Genomic DNA, 25,671 nt, shown 5'->3' with positions numbered 1-25,671 from the left:
CATAGCTCACCATATAGCCTTGAACTCCTGGGCTCAAGTGATCTTCCTGCCTCAGACTCCCAAAGTAGCTGGGACTACAGGCACACACCACCACACCTGGTTTCTTATATTTTTATAATTTTAGAATGTCTGAAATTCAGGACTGAGATAAGATAAATCTAATCCAATCTTTGGAATTCCTACTTAATTTCATTAAAAGAGGCAAGGTTTTCATTAACCTACCTACCCTCCAGGAAAAGATGTTTTCTTTGTGTGTGTATGCTACCATGGTTGTTTTGATTATTTTGATTATGATAAAAACGTTTGTAAGAGTAGATAGTACTTCCTGCTCCCTACCTTCAACATTCAGAGAATAAAAAAATATATAGCTTCAATGGATGTATAAATAGTATCAACAGAAACACTTTACAAACCAGGACTAGATATCCTTCAAATTAATTTTTTTTTTGAGATAGAGTGTTGCTCTGTCACCCAGGCTGGACTGCAGTGGTGCAATCTCAGCTCACTGCAACTGCTGCCTTCTGGGCTCAAGTGATCCTCCTGCCTCAACCTCCCAAGTAGCTGGAATTACGGGTGCCGGCCACCACACTCAGCTATTTTTTTGGTATTTTAACCAAAATTTTTGGTATTTTGGTATTTTTGGTACAGACGGGGTTTTACCATGTTGGCTAGGCTGGTCTCGAACTCCTGCCCTCAAGTAATCTGTCCACCTTGGCTTCCCAGAGTGCTGGGATTACAGGTATGAGCCACCATGCCCAGCTACCTTTTAAACTTTTATAGAACTTATACCAATTCTTCTCAAACTATTCCGAGAATTGAAGGGGAGGGAATTCTTCCTCATTCTATGAGCCAAGCATTGTCCTGATACCAAAACCAGAAAAGGACACACAAAAAAGAAAACTACAGGCCAAAGTCTCTCATGAACATAGATACAAAAATCTTTGACAAAATTCTAGCTAACCAAATCTAAGAACACATCAAAAAGATCATTCCCCATGATGAAGTGGGATTCATCTCAGGGTTGCAAGGGTGGTTCATCAGCAGACTGAAGGACAAAAACCACACGATCATCAAGACATGCAGAAAAAGCATTTGATAAAATTCAACATTTACAAGAAAAAAAACAAACAACCCCATCAAAAAGTGGGCAAAGGATATGAACAGACACTTCTCAAAAGAAGATATTTATGTAGCCAACAGACACATGAAAAAATGCTCATCATCACTGGCCATCAGAGAAATGCAAATCAAAACCACAATGAGATACCATCTCACACCAGTTAGAATGGTGATCATTAAAAAGTCAGGAAACAACAGGTGCTGGAGAGGACGTGGAGAAATAGGAACACTTTTACGCTGTTGGTGGGACTGTAAACTAGTTCAACCATTGTGGAAGTCAGTGTGGCGATTCCTCAGGGATCTAGAACTAGAAATACCATTTGACCCAGCCATCCCATTACTGGGTATATACCTAAAGGATTATAAATCATGTTGCTATAAAGACACGTGCACACGTATGTTTATTGTGGCACTATTCACAATAGCAAAGACTTGGAACCAGCCCAAATGTCCGTCAATGATAGACTGGATTAAGAAAATGTGGTACATATACACCATGGAATACTATGCAGCCATAAAAAAGGATGAGTTCATGTCCTTTGTAGGGACATGGATGAAGCTGGAAATCATCATTCTGAGCAAACTATTGCAAGGATGAAAAACCAAACACTGCATGTTCTCACTCATAGGTGGGAACTGAACAATGAGAACACTTGAACACAGGAAGGGGAACATTACACACTGGGGACTGTTGTGGGGGAGGGAGCATTAGGAGATATACCTAATGTAAATGACGAATTAATGGGTGCAGCACACCAACATGGCACATGTATACATTACATATGTAACAAACCTGCACGTTGTGCACATGTACCCTAGAACTTAAAGTATGAAAGAAAAGATGAAGAAAGAAAATTCAACATCCCTTTATGATAAGACGCAGAAGAAACATAACTCAGAACAATAAAGGCCATGTATGACAAACCCACAGCTAGCATTATACTGAATGTGGAAAAGAAGAAAGCCTTTCCTCTAAGAACTGGCACACAGGGTGCTCACTTCCGCCACTCCTATTTAACACAGTACTGGAAGTCTTAGCCAGAGCAATTAGGGAAGAAAAAGAAACAAAGGGCATCAAAATTGGAGAAGTCAGATTGTTCATGTTTGCAGGCAATATAATCTTTCATTTAGAAAAGCCTACAGACCCCACCAAAAGACAGAGAACTGATAAAGGAATTCAGTAAAGTTGCAGAATCAACATACAAAAATGTTGATTTTTGGATAAATTTTTCAGTATGATGCAAGTTTTTATATAATAAATGAACTCAGTATGATGCAAAAATCAACATAAAAACAGTAGCATTTCTAAACACCAATAATGAGCTAGCTGAAAAAGAAAGCAATGTCCTTTATAACAGCTACAAAAAAGTACCTAGAAATAAATTTAACTAAGGAGGTAAGAAATATCTATAGTAAAAATCACAGAATACTGAAAAAAATTGAGGAGGATAGATAAAAATGGAGACATCTAATGTTCACGGATTAGAAGAATGTTGTTAAAATGGCCATCCTACCCAAAGCAATCTACAGATTCAATGCAATCCCTATCAAAACACCAGTGACATTCTTCACAGAAATAGAAAAACAGTCCTAATATTTGTGTAGAACCACAAAAGATCCCAAATAGCCCAAACAATTTTGAGCAAAAAGAGCTGGAGGCGTATTACCTGACATCACAAAGCTATAGTAACCAAAACAGCATGGCACTGTCATGAAAACAGACATAGACCAACAGAATAGATAATTCAGAAATCCATATATTTATAGCCAACTCTTTTTTAATGTATTGCTCAGGACTTGTTAGAATATTTTAATATTTAAGTTTTTTTAATAGTTTAAGTTCTAGGGTACATGTGCACAACGTGCAGGTTTGTTACACAGGTATACATGTGCCATGTTGGTTTGCTGCACCCATTAACTCATCATTTGCATTAGGTATTTCTCCTAATGCTATCCCTCCCCCAGCCCCACACCCTAGGACAGGCCCCAGTGTGTGATGTTCCCCGCCCTGTGTCCAAGTGTTCTCATTGTTCAATTCCCACCTATGAGTGAGAACATGTGGTGTTTGGTTTTCTGTCCTTGCGATAGTTTGCTCAGAATGATGGTTTCCAGCTTCATCCATGTCCCTACAAAGAGCATGAACTCATCCAACTCATTTTCAAAGGCACCAGGATTAGGGAAAGTACACTGTGTTCAATAAGTGGTACTGAGAAAACAGGATAACCATATGCACAATTAAACTAGACCCCTGTCTCTCACCATATACAAAAATCAACTCAAGATAAAGTACTTAAACATAAGACTTGAAATAATAAAACTACCAGAAGAAAACATAGGGAAAGCTCTTCTGAATACAAGTCAAGGCAAATATTTTGTGGCTAAGACTTCAAAAGGACAGGCAACAAAAGCAAAAATAGACCAATAGGAGTACATCCAACTAAAGAACTTCTGTATAGCAAAGGAAATAGTCCAAGAGTAAAGAGACAACCTGGCTGGGCACAGTGGCTCAGGCCTGTAACCCCAGCACTTTGGGAGGCCAAGGCAGGTGGATCATGAGGTCAGGAGATGGAGACCATCCTGGCCAACATGGTGAAACTCCATCTCTACTAAAAATACAAAAATTAGCTGGGTGTGGTGGCAGGTGCCTGAAATCCCAGCTACTGGGGAGGCTGAGGCAGGAGAATCGCTTGAACTAGGGAGTTGGAGGTTGCAGTAAGCTGAGATGGCGCCACTGCACTCCAGCCTGGTGACAGAATAAGACTCTGTCCCCACTCCCAAAAAAACCCCGCAGAATGGGAGAAAATATTTGCAAAATAATGATCTGGCAAGGAACTAATACCCAGAATATACGAGGAACTCAAACAACTGTATAGCAAAACTCCAAGTAATCCATTTAAGAAGTGGGTAAAAACCTGAACAGACATTTCTCAAAAGACATCCAAACGACCAACAGATACGAAAAAAGATTCAACATTACTCATCATCGCAATCTCACTGTGGTTTTGATTTGCATTTCCCTCTAGTTGGAATGACTATTATCAAAAAAGACAAAAAATAAATGCTGGCAAGGATGCAGAGAAAGAAACTCCTTTCCACTGTCGGTGGAAATGTAAATTAGCACAGCCATTATGGAAAACAGTGTAGAGGTGTCTCAAAAAACTGAAAATAGATTAATACCCTATGATCCAGCGATCTGGTGATTTACCCGAAGTATATCAAAGGTATGTCTGCACTCTCATGTTTACCACCCCACTATTCACAATAGCTAAGATATGTAATCTACCTAACTGTCCATCAACAAATGAATCAAGAAAACGTGGTACACACACACAAGGGAACATGATTCAGCCTTCAAAAAATCCTGCCATTTGTGACAACACGGATGAGCCTGTAGCTCTTCATGTGAGCTACAGCCTGTAGTTCATTGTGTGAAGCAAAATAAACCAGGCATGGGAAACTAAATATTGAATGTATTTTACTCATATGTGGGAGTTAAATTGAGCAAATGGGACTATGGAAGTAGGGGATGTAATTGTGGGTATTAGAGGATAGGGGAGAGGAGGGAGAGGGGAAGGAGGAGGGAGAGGGGAGGGGAGGAGGGAGAGGGGAGGGGAGGAGGGAGAGGGGAGGGGAGGAGGAGGGAGAGGGGAGGGGAGGAGGAGGGAGAGGGGAGGGGAGGAGGAGGGAGAGGGGAGGGGAGGAGGAGGGAGAGGGGAGGAGGAGGGAGAGGGGAGGAGGAGGGAGAGGGGAGGAGGAGGGAGAGGGGAGGAGGAGGGAGAGGGGAGGAGGAGGGGAGGGGAGGAGGAGGGGAGGGGAGGAGGAGGGGAGGGGAGGAGGAGGGGAGGAGGAGGGGAGGAGGAGGGGAGGGGGAGGAGGAGGGGAGGAGGAGGAGGGGAGGAGGAGGGGAGGAGGAGGAGGGGAGGAGGAGGAGGGGAGGAGGAGGGGAGGAGGAGGAGGGGAGGAGGAGGGGGGGAGGAGGAGGGGGGGAGGAGGAGGGGGGGAGGAGGAGGGGGGGAGGAGGGGAGGGGGAGGAGGGGAGGGGAGGAGGAGGGGAGGGGAGGAGGGGGGGAGGAGGAGGGGGGAGGGGAGGGGGTGGGGAGGGGGGTGGGGAGGGGGCGGGGAGGGGGGAGGGGAGGGGGGCGGGGAGGGGGCGAGGAGGGGGGCGAGGAGGGGGCGAGGAGGGGGCGAGGAGGGGGGCGAGGAGGGGGGCGAGGAGGGGGCGGGGAGGGGGGCGAGGAGGGGGGAGGGGAGGGGGCGAGGAGGGGGGAGGGGAGGGGGCGAGGAGGGGGGAGGGGAGGGGGCGAGGAGGGGGGCGAGGAGGGGGAGAGGAGGGGGAGAGGAGGGGGAGAGGAGGGGGGAGGGGGTGGAGAGGGGGGGAGAGGATGGCTCATGGGTGCTAAGATTACAGGTAGAAGGGAGAAATGGGTGCAGGTGTTCTGCAGCACTGCAGGTGAATATGGTGAACTATAACTTATTGTCCACTCTCAAAAAGCTAGAAGGGAGGACAGAGTGTTCACAACGCAAATGTATGGGGTGATGAATACGCTAAGTCCCCTGATTTGATCATGACACATTGTATACAGGTATCAAAATATCACTTGGGTCGGGCACGGTGGCTCACACCTGTAATCCCAGCACTTTGGGAGGCTGAGGTGGGTGGATCACCTGAGGTCGGGAGTTCAAGACCAGCCTGACCAACATGGAGAAACCCCATCTCTACTAAAAATACGAAATTAGCCAGGCATGGTGGCAGGTGCCTGTAATCCCAGCTCCTCAAGAGGCTGAGCCAGGAGAATCGCTTGAACCTGGGAGGCAGAGGTTGCAGTGAGCCAAGATTGCACCATTGCACTCCAGCCTGGGCAACAAGAGCGAAAATTCATTTCAAAACAAAAATCTCTCCATAAATATGTACAGTTATGTGCCAACTAAAATAAAGGAAAAACTGCAGCAAATGTATCTATTTTTGACAAAGATCAGGGGTCAGCAAATCTCCCAGAAGGAGCCAGGCATTTTCGGCTTTGGGGCCGTTTGCTCTCTGCCACCCCTGCTTAGCTGGTCCTGCGCTGTGAAAGTAGCTGTAGACAATTTGTCAACAAAGGAGAAAAGCTGTGTTCCAATAAATCTTTATTTACAAAACTGGGCAATGGGCTGGATTTGACACACAAGCCCTACAGAGAATCCCATAAGAATGTTACGTGTCATTATTAAAAAGTCAAAAAAACCGACGCTGCTGAGGTTGCAGGAAAAAATGGAAAGCTTATACACTGTTGGTGGGAGTGTAAATCAGTTCAGCTATTGTGGAAAGCAGTGTGGAGATTCCTCAAAGAGCTAAAAGCAGAAGTAGCGTTGGACCCAGCCATCCCATCACTGGGTATATACACTAAGAGGAATATAAAGCATTCTCCCATAAAGACACATGCATGCAAATGTTCACTGTGGCACTGTTTACAATAGAAAAGACATGGAGTCAACCTAAATGCCCATCGAGGACAGATTGGATAAAGAAAATGTGGTACAGGTACACCATGGAATACTATGCAGCCATGAAAAAGAATGAGATCATGTCTTTTGTGGGAACATGGATGGAACTGGAGACCATCATCCTAAGCAAACTAAGACAGGAACAGAAAACCAAATACCACATGTTCTCACTTATAAATGGGAGTTAAATAAGAACACATGGACACAAAGAGGGGAACAACAGATACTGGGGTCTACCTGAGGGTGGAGGGAGGGAGGAGGGTGAGAAGCAGAAAGAAATAACGACTGGGTACTGGCTTAATACCTGGGTGAGGAAATAGTCTGTATAACAAACCCCCATGACACAAGTTTACCTACGTAACAAACCTTCACATGCACCCCCAAAACTAAAAGGTAAAAAAAGAATGTTAGCTGTCAGCACTTCCGTTCAGTTTTGTACTCTCTCCCTATTCTTTATATTTGATATTCCACTATTATTTATATTTACCTAATTTATATTTGATAGGAAAGCAATCAAATAAAGAAGAGGTATAAAAGTGGAAAAAAGGTGAAAATTAACACTTGTATGTGGTATGTATGCCTAATAAATTACCAATTTTAAATTATACGCAGTTATTAAATTGGGCTGGTAACAAATGTAACTATGAAATCCCACACAAAATCTAATAACCAGCTAAACGTGAGATCAAATGAACAGCAACTATAGAGGTAAAACATGTGCATAATTTAGAAAAGTGGCATATCTGTTTTGAGAGCTTCAAAACGCGGCTGCTAGATAAAAGGCTCCATGTGGTGAGGCAGAGGCAGATTCCCAACACATCAGTGATCCTCCATCAGTATATCATCATCCAAGAAGTCCTGCTGATATTTTTATCAGGACAAGAAACTCAATGTTTCTATGAAAAGCCAAAGCTAGACAAGAGAATTCTAAGAAGAATGATATTCATTCTGTTGATGTCTAGGCTGCACTTTAACATCTACGATAGAAGGTCACCATTTCCGGGGGCTAAATTTTGAAATATTTATGTTCATGAATTCCTACTTTACATTTAGCCCCCAAATAATGAGCAAATGGAATAGAAGGTCTCAATCGAATGGTATAAAAGAGACAAGATGACAGATTAATTCAATACAGTACCCTCCTCACTCCAGAAAAACAAACAAATCTTTAAAGTCCCGCTGAAAAAACTGCTGCAAATAAATTTGAGACATGACAAAGAATGCATTACGTAAACAGCTCTTCCAATCCATGGTAATGATCAACAGCTCAGCGGAATTTTTTTTTTTTCTTTGAGATGGAGTTTTGCTTTTGTTGCCCAGGCTAGAGTACAGTGATATGATCTCAGTTCACTGCAATCTCCGTCTCCTGGGTTCAAGTGATTCTCCTGCCTCAACCTCCCCAGTAGCTGGGATTACAGACACCCTCAACCATGCCCGGCTTTTTTTCTTTTTGAGACAGAGTCTTGCTCTGTCGCCCAGGCTGGAGTGCAATGGTGTGATCTCGGCTCACTGCAAGCTCCGCCTCCCGGGTTCACGCCATTCTCCTGCCTCAGCCTCCCGGTAGCTGGGACTACAGGCGCCCGCCACCGCGCCCGGATAATTTTTTGTATTTTTAGTAGAGACGGGGTTTCACCGTGTCAGCCAGAATGGTCTCGATCTCCTGACCTCGTGATCCACCCGCCTGGGCCTCCCAAAGTGCTGGGATTACAGGCGTGAGCCACCGTGCCCAGCCTAATTTTTGTATTTTTAGTAGACAGGGGATTTCGCCATGTTAGTCAGGCTGGTCTCAAACCCCTGACCTCAGATGATCCACCTGCCTCGGCCTCCCCAAGTGCTAGGATTATAGGCATGAGCCACTGTGCCCAGCCTATTAGAAGGATTTTGAAGAGTTAAACTGCATATGACTTTTTTAATCCCAGCACTTTGGGATCCTGAGGCAGGTGGATCACCTGAGGTCAGGAGTTCGAGACTAGCCTGGTCAACATGGTGAAACCCCATCTCTACTAAAAATACAAAAATTAGCCGGGCATCGTGGCGTGTGCCTGTAGTCCCAGCTACTCGGGAGGCTGAGGCAGGAGAATCGCTTGAACCCGGGAGGCAGAGGTTGCAGTGAGCTGAGATCGCACCATTGCACTCCAGCCTGGGCATAGAGTAAGACACTGACTCAAAAAAAAAAAAAAAAAAAAAGAAAAAAGAAAAGAAACGGCATGACTTTTAAATGTACTTTAAAAAAACAATGTTATTACTGATAAGGTAAATAGCCAAAATGATGTACCACGTTTGACATGTGAGGCTGACAATGTCCACAATGTGTGACTGGACCCTGCTTTATGATGGGTGAAGGAAAAGGTGCTCTCCTACATTAGTGGAAGTGTAAATGGGTGCCATCTTTTTGGACGGTACTTCAGCAATCTTTATCCGTTTTAAATACAATTAGACCCAGCCGTGTGTAAAACAGCAAGACTGAAGACCATTTAGGAGTCGATTAATAACAGGTGGGTTAATTTGAGCACCAACGTGCCCTGCATCCTTAAAAATGCGCAAGAATCAGCACAGAAAGTTGCCCCATCTGTAAGGCTCTTAACACCATACACGTGCGCAGAATGTCTTCGGGTGATCAGCAGAAAATAGGGAAGAGACACTACGGGGGCAGGGAAGGACACACTTCCCGCCACACCTTCTCGTATTGCTGCTCTTTCAAATTAATACTGAAAAAGGCCGGGCGCAGTGGCTCACGCCTGTCATCCCAGAACTTTGGGAGGCTGAGGTGGGTGGATCATCTGAGGTCAGGAGTTCGAGACCAGCCCGGCCAACATGGGGAAACACCGTCTCTACTAAAAATATGAAAATTAGCCGGGCGTGGTGGCGGGCACCTGTAATCCCAGCTACTCGGGAGGCTGAGGCAGGAGAATTGCTTGAACCTGGGAGGCGGAGGGTGCAGTGAGTAGAGATCACGCCATTGCACTACAGCCTGGGCAAAAGAGGGAGACTTTGTCTAACACACACACACCAAAAATCACCAAATACTAAAAAGTACCTCCCATTAAAAAATCATTTTAGTAGAAGATAAGTAGACATAAATGAATTTCATCAAAACAATTGAGGTATTCTTACCATTACCCATCCATGGAAGACCAAAAAACTAGGTACACGTGAACACTGATGATAGAACATTGAAGTTTATGTGCTGTATTGCTCAAAATAGAACCATAGCTAGAAAATAAGCTTTTCTACACATTCCTATAAATATTTAGGGACAATATTGACTATTGGTAAATGGAAAAATACTTCTGAGCACATGTTTAAAAGCTTACATCCTAACCACAGAACAATTAAGATTTTCTAGGTTTTTCTCCCCCTTCTGAGTTAACATAAACCACCTGGATACATGAAAATTGAAAGCAGAACACAGAAGACAAAGACTCTCAACTTAGGCAATGAAATTAAGAAGGAAGGTTATTTAAGAGAGAATGAATTTCGGACTGTCATATCTAAACACTTCTATATACATGTAATTTGAATTAAACATTTCCCTTACCGCTCTACACAATCCTTTAAAGGGGCTGGAGGACCAAGACATGAACCAGGGCTGTAAAAACCAACAAAAGCCTCAGGGGTGGGTAAGGAAATGAGTATGGTCTAGGGACAGTGATTTTATTTTTAAGATGAGGTGATTGAGCAGGTTCATACATTCAGAGCTGAGAATAAAGGTAGAAGAAGCAAGAAGACGATGAAGACTTTGTCTATATCCTGTCTTAGGTGACTCAAAGCATTTCATTTAAACTTTATATAGCATATATATATACACATATATACACATATATATTTATATGTATATGTATTTTTTTTTCTTCTTGAGACAGAGTCTTACTCTGTCGCCCAGGCTGGAGTGCAATGGCGTGATCTCAGCTCACTGCAAACTCTGCCTTCTAGATTCAAGTGATTCTCCTGCCTCAGCCTCCCGAGCAGCTGGGATTACAGGGGCCCACCACCACGCCTAATTTTTTGTATTTTTTTTTTTTAGTAGAGGCGGGGTTTCACCATGTTGGCCAGGCTGGTCTGGAACTCCTGACCTCAGGTGATCGGCCCACCTCGACCTCCCATAGTGCTGGGTTACAGGCGTGAGCCACCACGCCCAGCCTTACATAGCATATTAATATACAAAGGGTATCACCGTCCTCACTCCAGGGTTCAAAGCTGAGGTTCTGTGGTGTTGACTGGGTTGCTCTGTTTCAGGGGAAAGTACGTTAATGCATACAGGATGATAACGCCTGGTATTTCCCAGTCGTCACAGAGTGGGAACTGATCAATCAAGCCCCAGAGAAAGATGACTGGACGGCCTAAGGATTAATTTGGGATAGGCAGTCACTTTTTCCCGTGAAGTCGGGTGGGTGAGGAGTTGGGGAGAAGCTAGTTATTCGAGTCCAGGCAGGATTACAGCTGGAGGGAGGTAAAGGAAGGCTGCTGGTTGAGGTTATTTTCTGAGGATAAGTGACTTCCCTAAGCTTGCATTTTGTCTCTATGCTTTTTCTACAGACCGTACCCCTCCCACCTCACCTTTCTACCCAGGTGTCCTGAATGATTAGAAAGAAACATTTAAGATTATAGGGCTTGAAGTCTCAGACCCAGCTTTGAATGATTTGCTGCTTTCTACCCCAGGCAAGCCATTTAACTTATCTGGGGCTCAGCTTCCTCCCTTGGTAAACAGGACAAACAACACCGTCAGAATTATATGGCATTTCAATAACTAAGTTACGGTTAACCACAGTATTCGCACAATTAGCACCAAAACACCCTCTGGACTCCTACCAAATGCAGAACAGACATTAGCTAATCCTGACATTCAAGTTGCAGTACCCCCTACTCTGTACTTAATTTTTACTTGAGACGAAGTCTCACTCTGTCACCCACGCTGGAGTGCAGTGGCGTGACCTTGGCTCACTGCAACCTCTGCCTCCTGGGTTAAAGCGATTCTCCTGTCTCAGCCTCCCTAGAAGGTGGGATTATAGGCACATGCCACCACGCCCAGCTCATTTTTGTACTTTTATTAGAGATGAGGATTTCACCATGTTGGCCAGGCTGGTCTTGAACTCCTGACCTCAGATGATCCACCTGCCTCGGCCTCCCAAAGTGCTGGGATTATAGGCGTAAGCCACTGCACCCAGCCCTCTGTACAGTATTTTAGACTGAATGTCTGAAAAGGGCGAGAGACTTACCTAAATACCCCAAGTAAATATGAGGTTTTAGAGGAAGATCTTTTCAGCAAAATGGGGTAACTGGACTTTGTTCTTTCAAGGAATCCTTTGGTCCTGGGCTTTGAGCAGCCAGAAGGGAGAGGGTGCGGGCACCTAGTAAGCTCAATATGCGGGTTCTAATCAGCAGTGGAGAACAAAAGCGGGAAGGGCAGAGAGCAAGACAGGAGGAATACTCACCAACTTCACACCTCACCTCCAAGAGCAGGTCCAGCTCTGGGCCAGCTGGCAATCACGGAAAAAAGAAGGCCACGCCCAGCTCCACGCCCACGTGGCGATAGTTCCTGGGGAGCGCTGAGCCAGTGATGTTGCTGCTGCTTATTGGCTGCAACCGGCTCTGAACCACCAGCCCCAGGGAACAGGCACTTTTCTGCACCTGTGTGCACCACTTACAGGTGCTGCTGCTGGCAAGAGGCTGCCTTTACCCCCACACACCTGTGCTGAGGGCGCCCGGATGCTCACAGCCTTCAGCTGGCTGTCCTGAAGCAATTAGTGTGTGTGTGTGTGTGTGTGTGTGTGTGTGTATATGTGAGAGAGAGAGTGTGTGTGTGAGAGAGACAGAGAGAGTGCATGTGTGTGTGAGAGAGAGAATGTGTGAGACAGAGACAGTGTGTATGTGTGTGAGAGAATGTGTGTGAGACTGTGTGTGTGAGTGGGTGTGAGAGAGAGTGTGTGTGAGACAGAGTGTGTGTGTGTGTGAGAGAGACTGTGTATGATAGAGTGTGTGTGTGAGTGTGTGTGTGTGTTGGGTGCCCTTATTTTACATAATCCGGAAGTTGCACTTGGCATTTTTTAACTTTTTGTGTATTGACAAATTATAATTGTATATTTTCCTGGGGTCCAGTGTGATCTTCTATATATACAATGTCAAATGATTAAATCAAGCTAACAAACACATCCATTGCCTTGAATACTTATTTTTTTGTGGTGAGAACACTTGAAATGTACTCTCTTAGTAATCTTGAAACAGAAGTTTATACTTTTGATAAAGTCCCATGTATTTATTTTTAGTTTTTTTTGATGTGGAGTCTTGCTCTGTGACCCAGGCTGGAGTACTCAGTGCAACCTCCGCCTCCTGGGTTCAAAGGATTCTCCTGCCTCAGACTCCTGAGAAGCTGGGACTACAGGTGTGTACCACCATGCCCGGCTAATTTTCAAATTTTTAATAGAGATGGGGTTTCATTATGTTGGCCAAACTGATCTCGAACTCCTGACCTCAGGTGATCCACCCGCCTTGGCCTCCCAAAGTGCTGGGATTACAGGCATGAGCCAGTGTGCCTGGCCAAATGTGTTTGAAAATTCCATTTGAAGAATTTATGGTGAATGCATTTTAAAATTTATGGTCTCTCCTTAGGTCATGAAGGTCTTCTGATTAGTTAACTTTTAGAAAGTGTAGTGTCTTTCCTTTCATATTTAGATTTATACTATACTTGGAATTAATTTTGTATATGGTATGAGGTAGGAATTCAGATTTTTTTCTTCTATGTAGGAACAATCAATTTAGCATCATTTGTTAAAATACCACCCTTTCCCTAGTCTTTTGTAATGTCAGCTTGTCAGAAGTCACGTGATCATGTTTATGCCCTTCTGTTCTGGACTCTATTCTGTTTCCCTAGTATATTTCTCCAATTTCTAATTAAATGTATGGAAAATACCATACTGTGCTAGTTATCCTGAACTCTTTGCATTTCTTTTTTTTCTTTTCTTTTTTTTTGAGACAGAGTCTCACACTGTCACCTGGGCTGGAGTGCAATGGCATGATCTCAGCTCACTGCAACCTCCACCTCCCCAGTTCAAGCGATTCTCCTGCCTCAACCTCCCTAGTAGCTGGGATTACAGGCGCCTGCCACCACGCCTGGCTAATTTTTTGTATCTTTAGTAGAGACGGGGTTTCACCATATTGGTCAGGCTGGTCTCGAACTCCTGACCTTGTGATCCGCCCACCTGGGCCTCCTAAAGTGTTGGGATTACAGGTGTGAGCCACCGTGCTTGGCCACATTTCTTCATATACTTTAGAATTTGCTTGTAAATTTCCACTAGAGTACTTTGGGAATTTTATGGTAATTGCAATAACTTTATGAATACAGCCGAGGAAAATTGTCATCTTTGAAAGACAGTGTTCCCATTCATGAAGTTTGTATATTTCTCCATTTATTAGGTATTCTTTAATTTTTTCTTTTGAGACAGGGTCTCACTCTGTTGCCCAGGCTGGAGTGCAGTGGTGCAAGCACAGCTTACTGCAGCCTTGACCTCCTGGGCTGAAGTGATCCTCCCCGCTTGGCCTCCCAAAGGGGTGGGATTACAGGCGTGAGCCACTGGGCCTGGCCATGGCACAGCTGTTTTTTTTTTTTTTTGGAGACAGTGTTTTGCTCTTGTTGCCCAGGCTGGAGTGCAATGGCGCGATCTCGGCTCAACACAACCTCCACCTCCTGGGTTTAAGGGATTCTCCTGCCTCAGCCTCAAAAGTAGCTGGGACCACAGGCATGCACCACCACGCCCGGCTAATTTTGTATTTTTAGTAGAGACGGGGTTTCTCCATGTTGGCCAGGCCAGTCTCAAATTCCTGACCTCAGGTGATTCCCCCGCTTCCGCCTCCCAAAGTGCTGGGATTACAGGCGTGAGCCACTGCACCCGGCCACAACTGTTATTGTTTATTCCTATTTGAGATTATTGACACCAGTATAAAAGAAATTTTATGGTTTTAAAAACTGCTTAATAGTACATAGTAATACATTTTATTTTCATATATCGAGTTGTTGTGTGTGGGATCTTACTAATTCACTTTTTAATTATTATTTTTTAATCCCCAGGGTTTACCAGGATTATCAGTTCGTGTTCTATGTATGTAATCACATTGTTTGTGAAAAATGACAGTTTTATTTCCATCTTTATAATGTTGTGTTTATTATTCCTCTTGTTGCCCTGTTACACTGACTAGGACCTCCAGTGCAAAGTTAAATAAAAGTTGTAATAGTGGTTGGGTTTTTTGCTCTCATTTTTATCTTAGGGAAAGAATTTTCATGAATAGTGAAATATTAGATTAAATTAACAATAAGCATGTTAGCAGTAATTTTTTAGAAGCCCTTCCTCAAATTAAATAAGTCACCATCGGTTCCAAGTTTGCCAAGTATTTTTTAAAAATCGCAAATTGATGTTGAATTTTATCTTTTTTTTTTTTTTTTTGCATCTACTAGGTTGGTCTTCCTGAATCTGAAATAGTTCCTGCCAACTTTGTGTTCTTGTTCTGTCATGTCACTGAGGCCCTGCCGTGTTTATCTCAGCACGTTCCATCCACAGGCACGTGATATCCATTTGTCTTCTTATTGGTGATGTTAACTTTGAGTACTTGGCTAAGGCACCATCTACCCTGTTTTCCCACTACTCTTACTTTGTAATTCACATGTAGTTTCTGGGGAGAACCTTAAAGACTCATGTGAGTACATCGAGTCTCCATCTACTAGTTTCAGCACCTTCTGATGGTTTCTCTAACACCACATTTCATCATTCATTTATTTGCTTTTTTTTTTTTTTTTTTTTGAGATGGAGTCTCATTCTGTCACCCAGGCTGTAGTGCAGTGGCACAATCTTGGCTCACTGCAACCTCCACCTCCTGGGTTCAAGTGATTCTCCTGCCTCAGCCTCCCGAGTACCTGTGACTACAGGCATGCACCACCACGCCCGGCTAATTTTTGTATTTTTAGTAGACATGGGGTTTTACCACGTTGGCCAGGCTGGTCTCGAACTCCCGACCTCAGATGATCCACCTGCCTCAGCTTCCCAAAATGCTGGGATTACAGGAGTGAGCCACCGCACGTGGCCTACTTTCAAAATATTCTTTTTCTTTTGCAATTGCCCTATGCTGCATCTCCTTTGCTGTGTATCTGTTGTTTAAATTCTTTTAAATGAAGACAGAAATCAAGGTCTCACGACTGTCATCCACATTTCTACCATTATTTGGTTTGATGATTATATTATTACAGATTTGGCCGGTGGGAACTCATTCAATCAGGCTCCTTGTTCCTATTGCTATGTCCCCATTATTATTATTATTTTTCAGAGACAGGGTCTCACTCTGTTGCCCAGGCTAGAGTGCAGTGATGCATCATGGCTCACTGCAGCCTTGAGATTCTGGGCTCAAGTGATCTTCCCACTTCAGCCCCCCAAATAGCTGGGACCACAGGCATGCGCCATCATGCCCAGGTGATTTGTAAAACGTTTTTTAATGTAGATGGGGACTCCCTATGTTGCCCAGGCTGGTCGCTAACTCTTGGGCTCAAGCAACCCTCCATCTTAACCTCCCACAGTGCTGAGATTACAGGTGCAAGCCACTGGCCTGGCCCCCATTGTTCTCTGAGCATTGTCTTACTTCTGGCACAAGATGTTCCAAGCCCATTCTGTACATTCCCAGCACCAACTGTGGAGTCAGCTCTTTCTCTGAAGATTCTTGGTTCCTTTAATGAGGAACCATACTTAGAAAACAATACCTGAGCACCAGTGTGCTGTTTCTATGATACCATTGTTTCTACACTTAAGTTTCTTTTTCATGGCCGAATAGTACTCCATTGTGCGTAAGTACCACATTTTCTTTATCTATTCATCTGTTGATGGACACTTAGGTGCTTCCAAATCTTGGCTATTGTGAATAGTGCTGCAATAAACATGGAATTGCAGATATCTCTCTGATTTTACTGATTTCTTTGGGGTATATACCTAGCAGTGGGATTGCTAGGGTGGAGGTTGAAGACCCCAACTGCTCTGGCTTTTGAAATAAAATTTCTTCAGAATTAAGAAATCAACCTGGGCCGGGCATAGTGGCTCACACCTGTAATCCCAGCACTTTGGGAGGCCAAGGCAGGCAAATCACGAGGTCAAGAGATCAAGACCATCCTGGCCAACATGGTGAAACCCTGTCTCTGCTAAAAATACAAAAAAATTAGCTGGGAGTTGTGGTGCACACCTGTAGTCCCAGTTACTCAGGAGGCTGAGGCAGGAGAATCACTTGAAGCTAGGAGGTGGAGGTTGCAGTGAGCCGAGATTACACCACTGCATTCCAGCCTGGTGACAGAGTGAGACTCCATCTCAAAAAAAAAAAAAAACAAAAAACAACAAGAGAAACCAACCTGGATGATACCTGATCATTACGCTGTAAAAAGATGGCTGTTTCAGAAGGGAAAAAAAACCCATTGTGATTGCTTTCTAGATCTTTGAGTTTTAAATGCTGCCATAACTAATTTAAGAATGTAGTAGTTAGTTAGGACCTTAAAAAGTTAAGAGTTACACTTCATTTTTAGAGCTCCTTAAACATGAGGTGACTTCCTTTTTCCAGTACTTGCTACATTTATTATCTTCCTTAGAATTTCCTTGTGTACACTTTCCCCAGACACGTTAAGAACAGGTTTCTTCCTTAACAGTTGATGGACCAGTCTATTGGTAAATAAATCACACTCTAAAAAATTTCAAATTGCATTCATGCATATTTTTAATTAAATTTTCTAATACCCTTGAAGATATGAAGACATATCTCCAAGAGATGTTTACCTGACATATTCAAAGACATTCTGGTAGCCAGGAGTAGATGTGGGTTGGAACTCACCTTACCTTGATGCCCCCAATGCAGTGACTAGTCTATGTGTTAACACATGACACTCCGTAACATTGATGGAGCTATTTGGAGGTCATGCCCTACACCAGTTCCCAGAACGAATGGAGCCATTCCAGAGTCAGGACGGCCCACAAAATAGGCAACTGTTTCCCAATTTCTCATTAGGAAAAAAAAAAATACCCAGAGGGCCACCAGATCAGTCACCAGAGGGTCCAGATCGATTCATCTCTATTGCTTCATCACAGCACTAAGAATTCCAGTCCTGTATTATCTTCAGGAAGTCTCCTTCCACTACCGGGCCCTCCAGTCTTGCCAGCATATCCACTTCATTGCTGTCTTTCTTCTCCCTGGGAAGGATAAAAACAAGGTTTTGTTTTCTTACATTTGGTTTTCTTTTGCAGCCCCAAAACAAAGAGACAGAACCTCTAGAACAGAAATTTACCACCTAGGAGACCACCATGGCCCCATGCAGTAGGTCAAGATGAATAGGAGCACTCTTAGGAGCTCAGGAATGAATTCAAAGTGCCTTGGGGTTCAACCAAGACAGCCCCCATGATCCCTCCTCCTACAAATCACACCCTTGGATGGCTCCCTCTCTCACTGGACCAGGGCTGGACTGTGGCCAATAAAACAAGGCAGACGTGATGGGACGCCACTTTCAAGATTAAGTAATAAAAGACTGTGGCTCTGTTTTGGGCTGTCAGTCATCTCTCTCTGCCACCATCTCCCTCTGCCTCTGCCTCTCTCAGCCTCTCGTTCTGGAGGAAGCCAGCTGCAATGTCATGAGCAACTCCCTGGAGAACAACTGAGGCCCCCCCCCCCCCCCCAACAGCCACACAAGTGAGCCTGGAAGCAGATTCAACAGCCCTCATCAAACCCCAGCCAGTGGCTCAACTGAGACCTCGGGAGATACCATGAGCTAGAACCTCCCAGTTACATCGCTGTCGTATTTCTGACCCTCAGAAATTGTGTAAGACAATACGCCTTTATGTGGCTTTAAGTTACTAAGCGTTGAGGTAATTCACTGCATAGCAATAGACAACTCATACACCAGGAAAAATTGTATCTTTCACCCAGAACCCACCACTGGTTGAGAACATGTGTTAGGCACTGTGTTAAGTGCCGTATGTGTGACTTTTCTTTCAGTCATCATAAAATCTCCATGGGAGAAGACACCATCCCAATTTTATAGATTAGCAAATTGAGGCTCAGAAAGATTAACTTGTTCATGGCTATATAGCTGGCAAGTGATAACAACAAACTCAGCTGTTCAGGAAGAAAAGGTGAAGAAATGAAGAAAAGAGAAGACAAAGACAAGAAAGAAGACATCAGATAGGAGAATCCCAGTTAATGGTTCCTTTAGGTAAAAGTGGGAGTTGGGGGTTTGAACAGCTACATTAAGGGAAATATAAATCCCCAGGAAACAAAAGCAGAATGGTAGCAACACCTGAAACAATAGCATTCCAGGTCCACAATCTCACTTTCTATTTTAAGAGACAGGGTCTCACTCTGTTGCCCAGGCTTGAGTGCAGTGGTGTGATCATGGCTCACTGTAGCCTCAACCTCCTGGGCCCAAGTGATCCTCTCACCTCAGCCTCCTGAGTAGCTGGGACTACAGGCATGCACCACCATGCCTAGTTAATTTTTCTATTTTTTAGTGGAAGACAGGGTTTTGCAATGTTGCCCAGGCTGGTCTGAACTCCAGACTCAAGCAATCTGCCTGTCTCAGTCTCCCAAAGTGCTGGGATTACAGGCATGCACCACTACACCCAGCCCAGCATCTCACGTTTTACAAGGAGCTTCTCTTGTGTGGTTGGTTTTGCACAGGAAACCCGGTGGAGACTTACAAAATGACCTCTTCTCTCTTCTTTTGGCTTGAGAAGGCCTCGCACAAGGTCAGAATACCATAGACTCCAATCGCATTCTTGCTCAAGTCCAGATGTCTCAGATGTTGGTTTTTGCGGAGCATGAAAGCCATGGCCTGGCAGCAGATGGAGGTGAACAGGCAGTTTTCCAGCCTGTGACACAGAAACAGACAGCAGAGAAGTCATCACAACTCATCTGAGAGCTCAGCCAGTGTGACGGCTTACAGCCAAGAAATCACACTGACAGGAATGCGTAATGTTGTTCCAACTATGGTCTATTCACCTATAGTCAATCAGTTTCTTTGTGTCCTTTTGGTGATTTCAGAGCAGGCTATAGTATTCCTCACTCTAAGAATTTATGAGCCAAGTATATCTTTCAAAAATGGCTTGTACCTACTTATCTTCATTCATTCAAAGGATATTTGATTCCACCTAGTGGACATTTTTGACACAAGAGTGAGCAACACACACCATCCTTGCCTTCCTGTAACTCACAGTTGACTGGGCAGGGTATTGAGGGAGGAGACAGGTAACAAAATACATGTATTCAAATAGCATGGTTTTATTCTCCTAATGGGCCAGGTGTTTGGATCTTTTTAAAAAAAATTTTTTTTGGAGACTGAGTCTCACTCTGTTGCCCAGGCTGGAGTGCAGTGGTGTAACCCTGACTCACTGTAGCTTCAAATTCCTTGGCTCAAGCAATCCTACTACCTAGTAGCCTCCCTAGCAGCTGGGACTGTAGGCACACGCCACCACACCCAGCTCAAATCCTTCTATAAGTAAGTCACTTTGCCCTCCCACACAGTACTCACTGAAAAGTTGGGGAGGCACATCTACAAATAAGTGACCATGTCTCAAAGAGGTGCCGTGTATCATAAATACGATGCCGGCCCATAAAAGTCCTTGAACGAAGAGTAAAATTCATGGATTATTAGATTAATGGGTTAACGGGTTATCATGGGAGTGGGATGGGTGGCTGTATAAGAAGAGGGAAAGAGATCTGAGCCAGTATACAGCATGCTCAGTGACTCACTAGTGACCCTGCAGAGAATCCCCCCAGCACTAAGGCTCTCACCAGATGCAGCCCCTCCACCTTGGACTTCTCAGCCTCCACAGTCCTTTTCTTTATATGTCATGCAATTTCAGGTATTCTGTTATAAGCAGCAGAAAACAGACTAAGACAGATAGGGTCCATGAATTTTACACTGAGCCAAGTTACTGCTCATGGCCAAAACTAGATTAAAAAAAAAATCTCAGTAACTTGCCATTTAACATTAGGTATATCTCCAAATGCTATCCCTCCCCCCTCTAAAACTTAAAGTATAATAAAAAAATTAAAAAAAAATTAAATTAAACAGCAAACCCAAAGGGGACAGGTGGATGAAAAGGACCCAAAGCAGATAATTGTCTTGTTAGCCCCACAGGTATACTGGAAACATAAAATTAATTTTGTGATCTGAAAAAAAAAATAATAATCTCATACAAGCAAAGGCTTAGAAAATACTGCATAAACACTTTCAAGTATAGAAAATTCTTTTCTACCTGAAAATATATTTCACTCAATCTAAGAGATAAATCAACATTTAAAACCCAAACTAGATTTGAGGCATCAAAGAATCATGACTGGCAGTGAATTCATACTGAATTTCATTTGAGAAGCAAATCTTCAACAAAAATGAACACCATTATCCAAACTAATCCTGGAAATGAAAGATGTTCTACAAGACAATAATTTAAATGAGCTAGATTAAATACCAAGACTATGCTAATGGAGAGCAAAAAATTTGGATTGAAAGAGGTAAAATTAGATTCATTTTTTGATCATGAGAGGAGATGTTTACAAGTCTTTTCCAAATACTTAAGGTAACCAAAGAATTAAAAACAGAACGAATGCTTTTATATCACTGGCTGGTATACATGTTAGCAAAGAGACCACAAAAAACAGGGAAATATATACATTATATATTTTCATATATAAATATATTAATATAATTAATATATATTTTAATATTATATATAAATACATAATACATATATTCATATAATATAAATTATGTATATATAAATATATAATATACAACATAATATGTAAGTATATAATGTATAATATATTGTATATTTACATATATTTACGTAAAATATATTCATATTTATTTTATATATTTATATATACTTATATATAAATAATATATTACTTATATGTACAATATATAAAATAAGTATCTACATATAAATATTTATAAAATAAGTATATATGTGTCTGTACATATATGTGTACACATATGCAGATATCTTATGTATCTTTATATACATATATACATATATATGTATCTTATGTATCTTTATATACGTATATATGTATATATGTATCTTACGTATCTTTATATATGTATATACGTATATATGTATCTTATGTATCTTTATATACATATATATGTATATATGTATCTTTTTTTTTTTTTTTGAGACAGAGTCTCACTCTGTGGCCCAGGCTGGAGTACAGTGATGTGATCTCGGCTCACTGCAAGCTCCGCTTCCCAGGTTCACACCATTCTCCTGCCTCAGCCTCCCAATTAGCTGGGACTACAGGCGCCCGCCACCATGCCCAGCTAATTTTTTGTATTTTTAGTACAGACATAGTTTCACCGTGTTAGCCAGGATAGTCTCGATCTCCTGATCTCATGATCCGCCCCCCTCAGCCTCCCAAAGTGCTGGGATTATAGGCGTGAGCCACCGCGCCTGGCCACATGTATCTTTATATACATATATACGCATATATATGCATCTTTAGATACATCTTTATATACATATATATGTATATATGTATCTTTATATACATATATGTGTATATATATATCTCCTAAGTGTAAAATTCAATTTCAGACCAGTCATCTCAGATATCAGTCTAAAATTGACAAACTCTTTGTTATCTTTTATTCAACTGGAAGAATATTTTCTAAAACAATTGTTAACACAGATTGCCGCATCCCACCCTCAGAGTTTCTGGTTCCCTATGTCTGAAGTGGGGCCCCACAATTTGTGTATGTCCTGCCCAGGCGAAACTGCTGCTGATCCACACTTTGAGAACCATGGCTCAGAAGCTTCCCAGTTCTCCAATTCAATGGAGGGAACAATCCAGAAACTTAAAAAGACAGCCCTTTCCTGTTATATATTCCATCCTGAGAGACGCTTATATACAATTCTCCTGGTCTCACAGGAGGAGACGAGGGGCCACTTACTCCAGGATCTGTAATGTACAGTCAGGGTTCTTCAGGGCCTCACACAGCAGGATCACCCCATCATCCTTCAGGCTATTAAAACTCAGGTCAAGACTTTTCAGGGTTTTATTTTTACAGAGCGCAGAGATCATATCCTGACAGCAATTAAAGGTCAAGTCACACTTTCTCAGTCTGCAAAGAAACACAGGTTAACAACAACAACAACAACAACAACAACGAAAACACCCTTAGGTTTTACTTCTTTGTTTTTGGGTTCTGTTTTTATTTGTTTGTTTTTTGTTTTTGCATAATGGCGTAACCAAGATGCAATTAATATATCACACAATTCACCCACTTAAAGTGTACCAAATATTGGTTTTCAGTCTATTTATAAAGTTGTACGATCATCACCACAATTTTAGAATATTTGTGTAAGTTCGGTTTAGAATATTTTCGTCACCCCCAAGGAAAACCCTGGATACTTTAGAAGCCACTTCTCACTTCCTCCCCCAACCCACCCCAACACCACTAATTTGCTTTCTTTTTCTGGATTTGCCTATTTTTGGCATGTCATTTAAATGGAATCATGTAATATGTGACTTTGCGTTTAGCTTCTTTTATCTACCATAATATTTTGAAGATTCGTCCATGCTGTAGCATGAATCAGTATTTCATTTAACAATTAAATAACATTCCATTGCGTGAATACACCATACTTTCTTTATGCCATCATCAGGGCACAGACACAGGTTGTTTCCAGATCTTGGGTGTTATGAGTACTACGAATAACGCTGCTGTGAACTGTGTGCAGGTTTTCATGTGGAGGTGGGTTTTTATTTCCTTTGTGGATACACCTACAAGCAGGACTGATGGCTCACGGATTAAGTCTGTGCTTCACCTTTTGAGGAACTGCCAAAGCTGCTTTCCAAAGCAGTGGCACCGTTCCCTTCTTCTTTTTGGAGAACTAACAGTATCAGTGTTTCAGGGGGTATTTTGCGCCACCTCTTGCCTTTCACAAACATTTGCTGAGAGTTACTATGCTTGGGGCATTGAATTAGGGGATGGGAATTCACTCAGGCAGAGCCCCTGTCTTTTAGCAGCTCATATTCTCATGTGAGACAAGAAATAAAGAGGGGATTCGATGGTTATGGTTCGGTGATGTCCTAGTAAACCAGCTCTCTAGAGCAAACAAACAAAAGCCCTCATGTGTAGTGACTGCCAGTTTCCATGGTGCAAACACTTCTGCCATGGCTGATTTCAAGCTGTGAAAATGAACTAGCTCGTGACAGAGCAGGAGCACCGTGATCTCGGACAGACACTGCCACTTTAAGTTCCAGCTCCCTTTCTAACCTCATGCATTTCAAGGAAATCATTTCTCTCCTAATTACAAGCAGCCAGAAAGAACAGACAGTAAAACACACATAAGACAGCTCGGGCACAGAGGGAGGTGGGAGGAAAGTCTCTCGGGTAACTGCCAAACTTCACATTCATGCCATGAGCCCCAGTAAAAGAGTGGGCCTTTTTTTTTTTTTTTTTTTTTTTTGAGACAGAGTCTCACTCTGTCGCCCAGGCTGGAGTGCAGTGGTGCGATCTCGGCTCACTGTAAGCTCTGCCTCCTGGGTTCACGCCATTCTCCTGCCTCAGCCTCCTGAGTAGCTGGGAGTACAGGCGCCCGCCACTGTGCCTGGCTAATTTTTTGTATTTTTAGCAGAGACGGGGTTTCACCGTGGTCTCGATCTCCTGACCTCGTGATCCTCCCGCCTCAGACTCCCAAAGTGCTGGGATTACAGGCCTCCCAAAACAGTGAGCCTTAATAGCACATTCCTTTCCCTTCAGGTGCACTAAGATAGGGAAGCTAAAAGCAGACTCAGGGGATATGCCTGCAGCTGCAGAAGGATGTATGGGAACAGACACACAACTCTCCCTCCCAGATAAGCACAACCAAGAGTCACAGAAGCAGTCCAAGCCTCTGATAAACATTCCCACCCTGAATCTTTAAAAACTCTTAGTCTATAAGAGAGTGTAGCTCTGACCTAACTCGGCCAGAAGCCCCTCTCAGGTCTGTTTTCTCTAAAATAAACCTGTCCTTAACTGTCAAGCCACCTTTTGTGTTTCTTTCCTCTTTCTTTAATTCTTACACCTCGAGGTGGTCATTCTTACAGTGATGAACAGACAGATCTCAATATTCCTTAAATTTAAAATACCCTGCAGTCCCTCTGAGTTCACTCCTCTGTGTCTTGGTACACAGTTTGAGAACTCTGCCTCTAGATCACTTGTCTCTGAATCAGAAATAATAACCCTCCTCTTTATTGTGCTTTTCCCCTCAGTGCTAGCACCACGCCTAACACGAAGTAGTCACTTAATAAATATGTGACATAAATGAATATATAACAGGTTCTCTTCATCACCCTGTTCTGCTCCAGGGAATTCAGAAAAGAAAACATTCTGGGACTTACACCAGCCTCTGCAGAGGACATCTCAGGTGTGGCAGGGCATTCCAAATATGCTTGGCCCCTTCATCTTTCAAGGCGTTTTCTGCCAAGCTCAGGTGGGTCAGCATCTTACTCTGCCTGAGACAGGAGGCAAGGCTTTCACAAGTAAGCTGTGTAAGGTTGCAGTTCTCTATCCTATGGGAGAGAAGCACACAGATGACTGAATGGAGAGGGGTCTTTGTCTCACACAGAAGGGTGATCCTCTCAGTCAGGCTCTCCCTCTGGATGCAGAAGCATCCTCACACCTCTGTCATCACCACTCAGGACTTCCAAGCTTTCAAGGAAAGGACAGCAGCTTCGATGTGGGAATGGTGGGATGAAGGCATTGTGGATCAATAAAACTGATAGACTAAAAAGCTTCTGCACAGCAAAAGAAATAATCAGCAGAGTTAACAGACAGCCCACAGAGTGGGAGAAAATCTTTACAGTCTATACATCTGACAAAGGACTAATATTCAGAGTCTACAAAGAACAAATCAGCAAGTTAAAAAAAATCCCATCAAAAAGTGGGCTAAGGACACGAATAGACAATTCCTAAAAGATACACAAATGGCCAAAAAGCAAATGGAAAAATGCTTGACATGACTAAGTATCAGGGAACTGCAAATCGAAACCTCAATGCAATACCACCTCACTCCTGCA

General features: G+C 43.1%; 2 protein-coding genes across 4 annotated transcripts in view; both read right to left on the bottom strand.

Moving 5' to 3' along the window:
• Positions 1–12,191, bottom strand: part of NLRP5 (NLR family pyrin domain containing 5) — a 77,202-nt gene extending 65,011 nt beyond the window's left edge. Inside the window, exon 1 of one of the 2 annotated variants that reach the window (XM_055370650.2) lies at positions 12,033–12,191. The gene's annotated coding sequence lies outside the window, so the exon portion shown is untranslated. The remainder of the gene's footprint in view (positions 1–12,032) is intronic. The other variant, XM_055370651.2, reaches the window with a different exon arrangement.
• NLRP8 (NLR family pyrin domain containing 8) overlaps positions 10,239–25,671 on the bottom strand; it is a 40,728-nt gene continuing 25,295 nt past the window's right edge. The window contains exons 7-10 of one of the 2 annotated variants that reach the window (XM_004061499.5): positions 24,994–25,164; positions 22,559–22,729; positions 19,302–19,472; positions 10,239–11,040 (exon numbers count right to left, since the gene is read on the bottom strand). In XM_004061499.5, the coding sequence (XP_004061547.3) occupies positions 10,941–11,040; positions 19,302–19,472; positions 22,559–22,729; positions 24,994–25,164 (613 nt within the window). In that variant the 3' untranslated portion in view covers positions 10,239–10,940. The remainder of the gene's footprint in view (positions 11,041–19,301; positions 19,473–22,558; positions 22,730–24,993; positions 25,165–25,671) is intronic. The other variant, XM_063700922.1, reaches the window with a different exon arrangement.

This window comes from Gorilla gorilla, chromosome 20 (genome assembly GCF_029281585.2).
Source record: "Gorilla gorilla gorilla isolate KB3781 chromosome 20, NHGRI_mGorGor1-v2.1_pri, whole genome shotgun sequence".
Lineage (NCBI taxonomy): Eukaryota > Metazoa > Chordata > Mammalia > Primates > Hominidae > Gorilla > Gorilla gorilla.
Note: the sequence above shows the minus strand (reverse complement) of the source record. Positions and strands in the feature narration are given on the sequence as shown.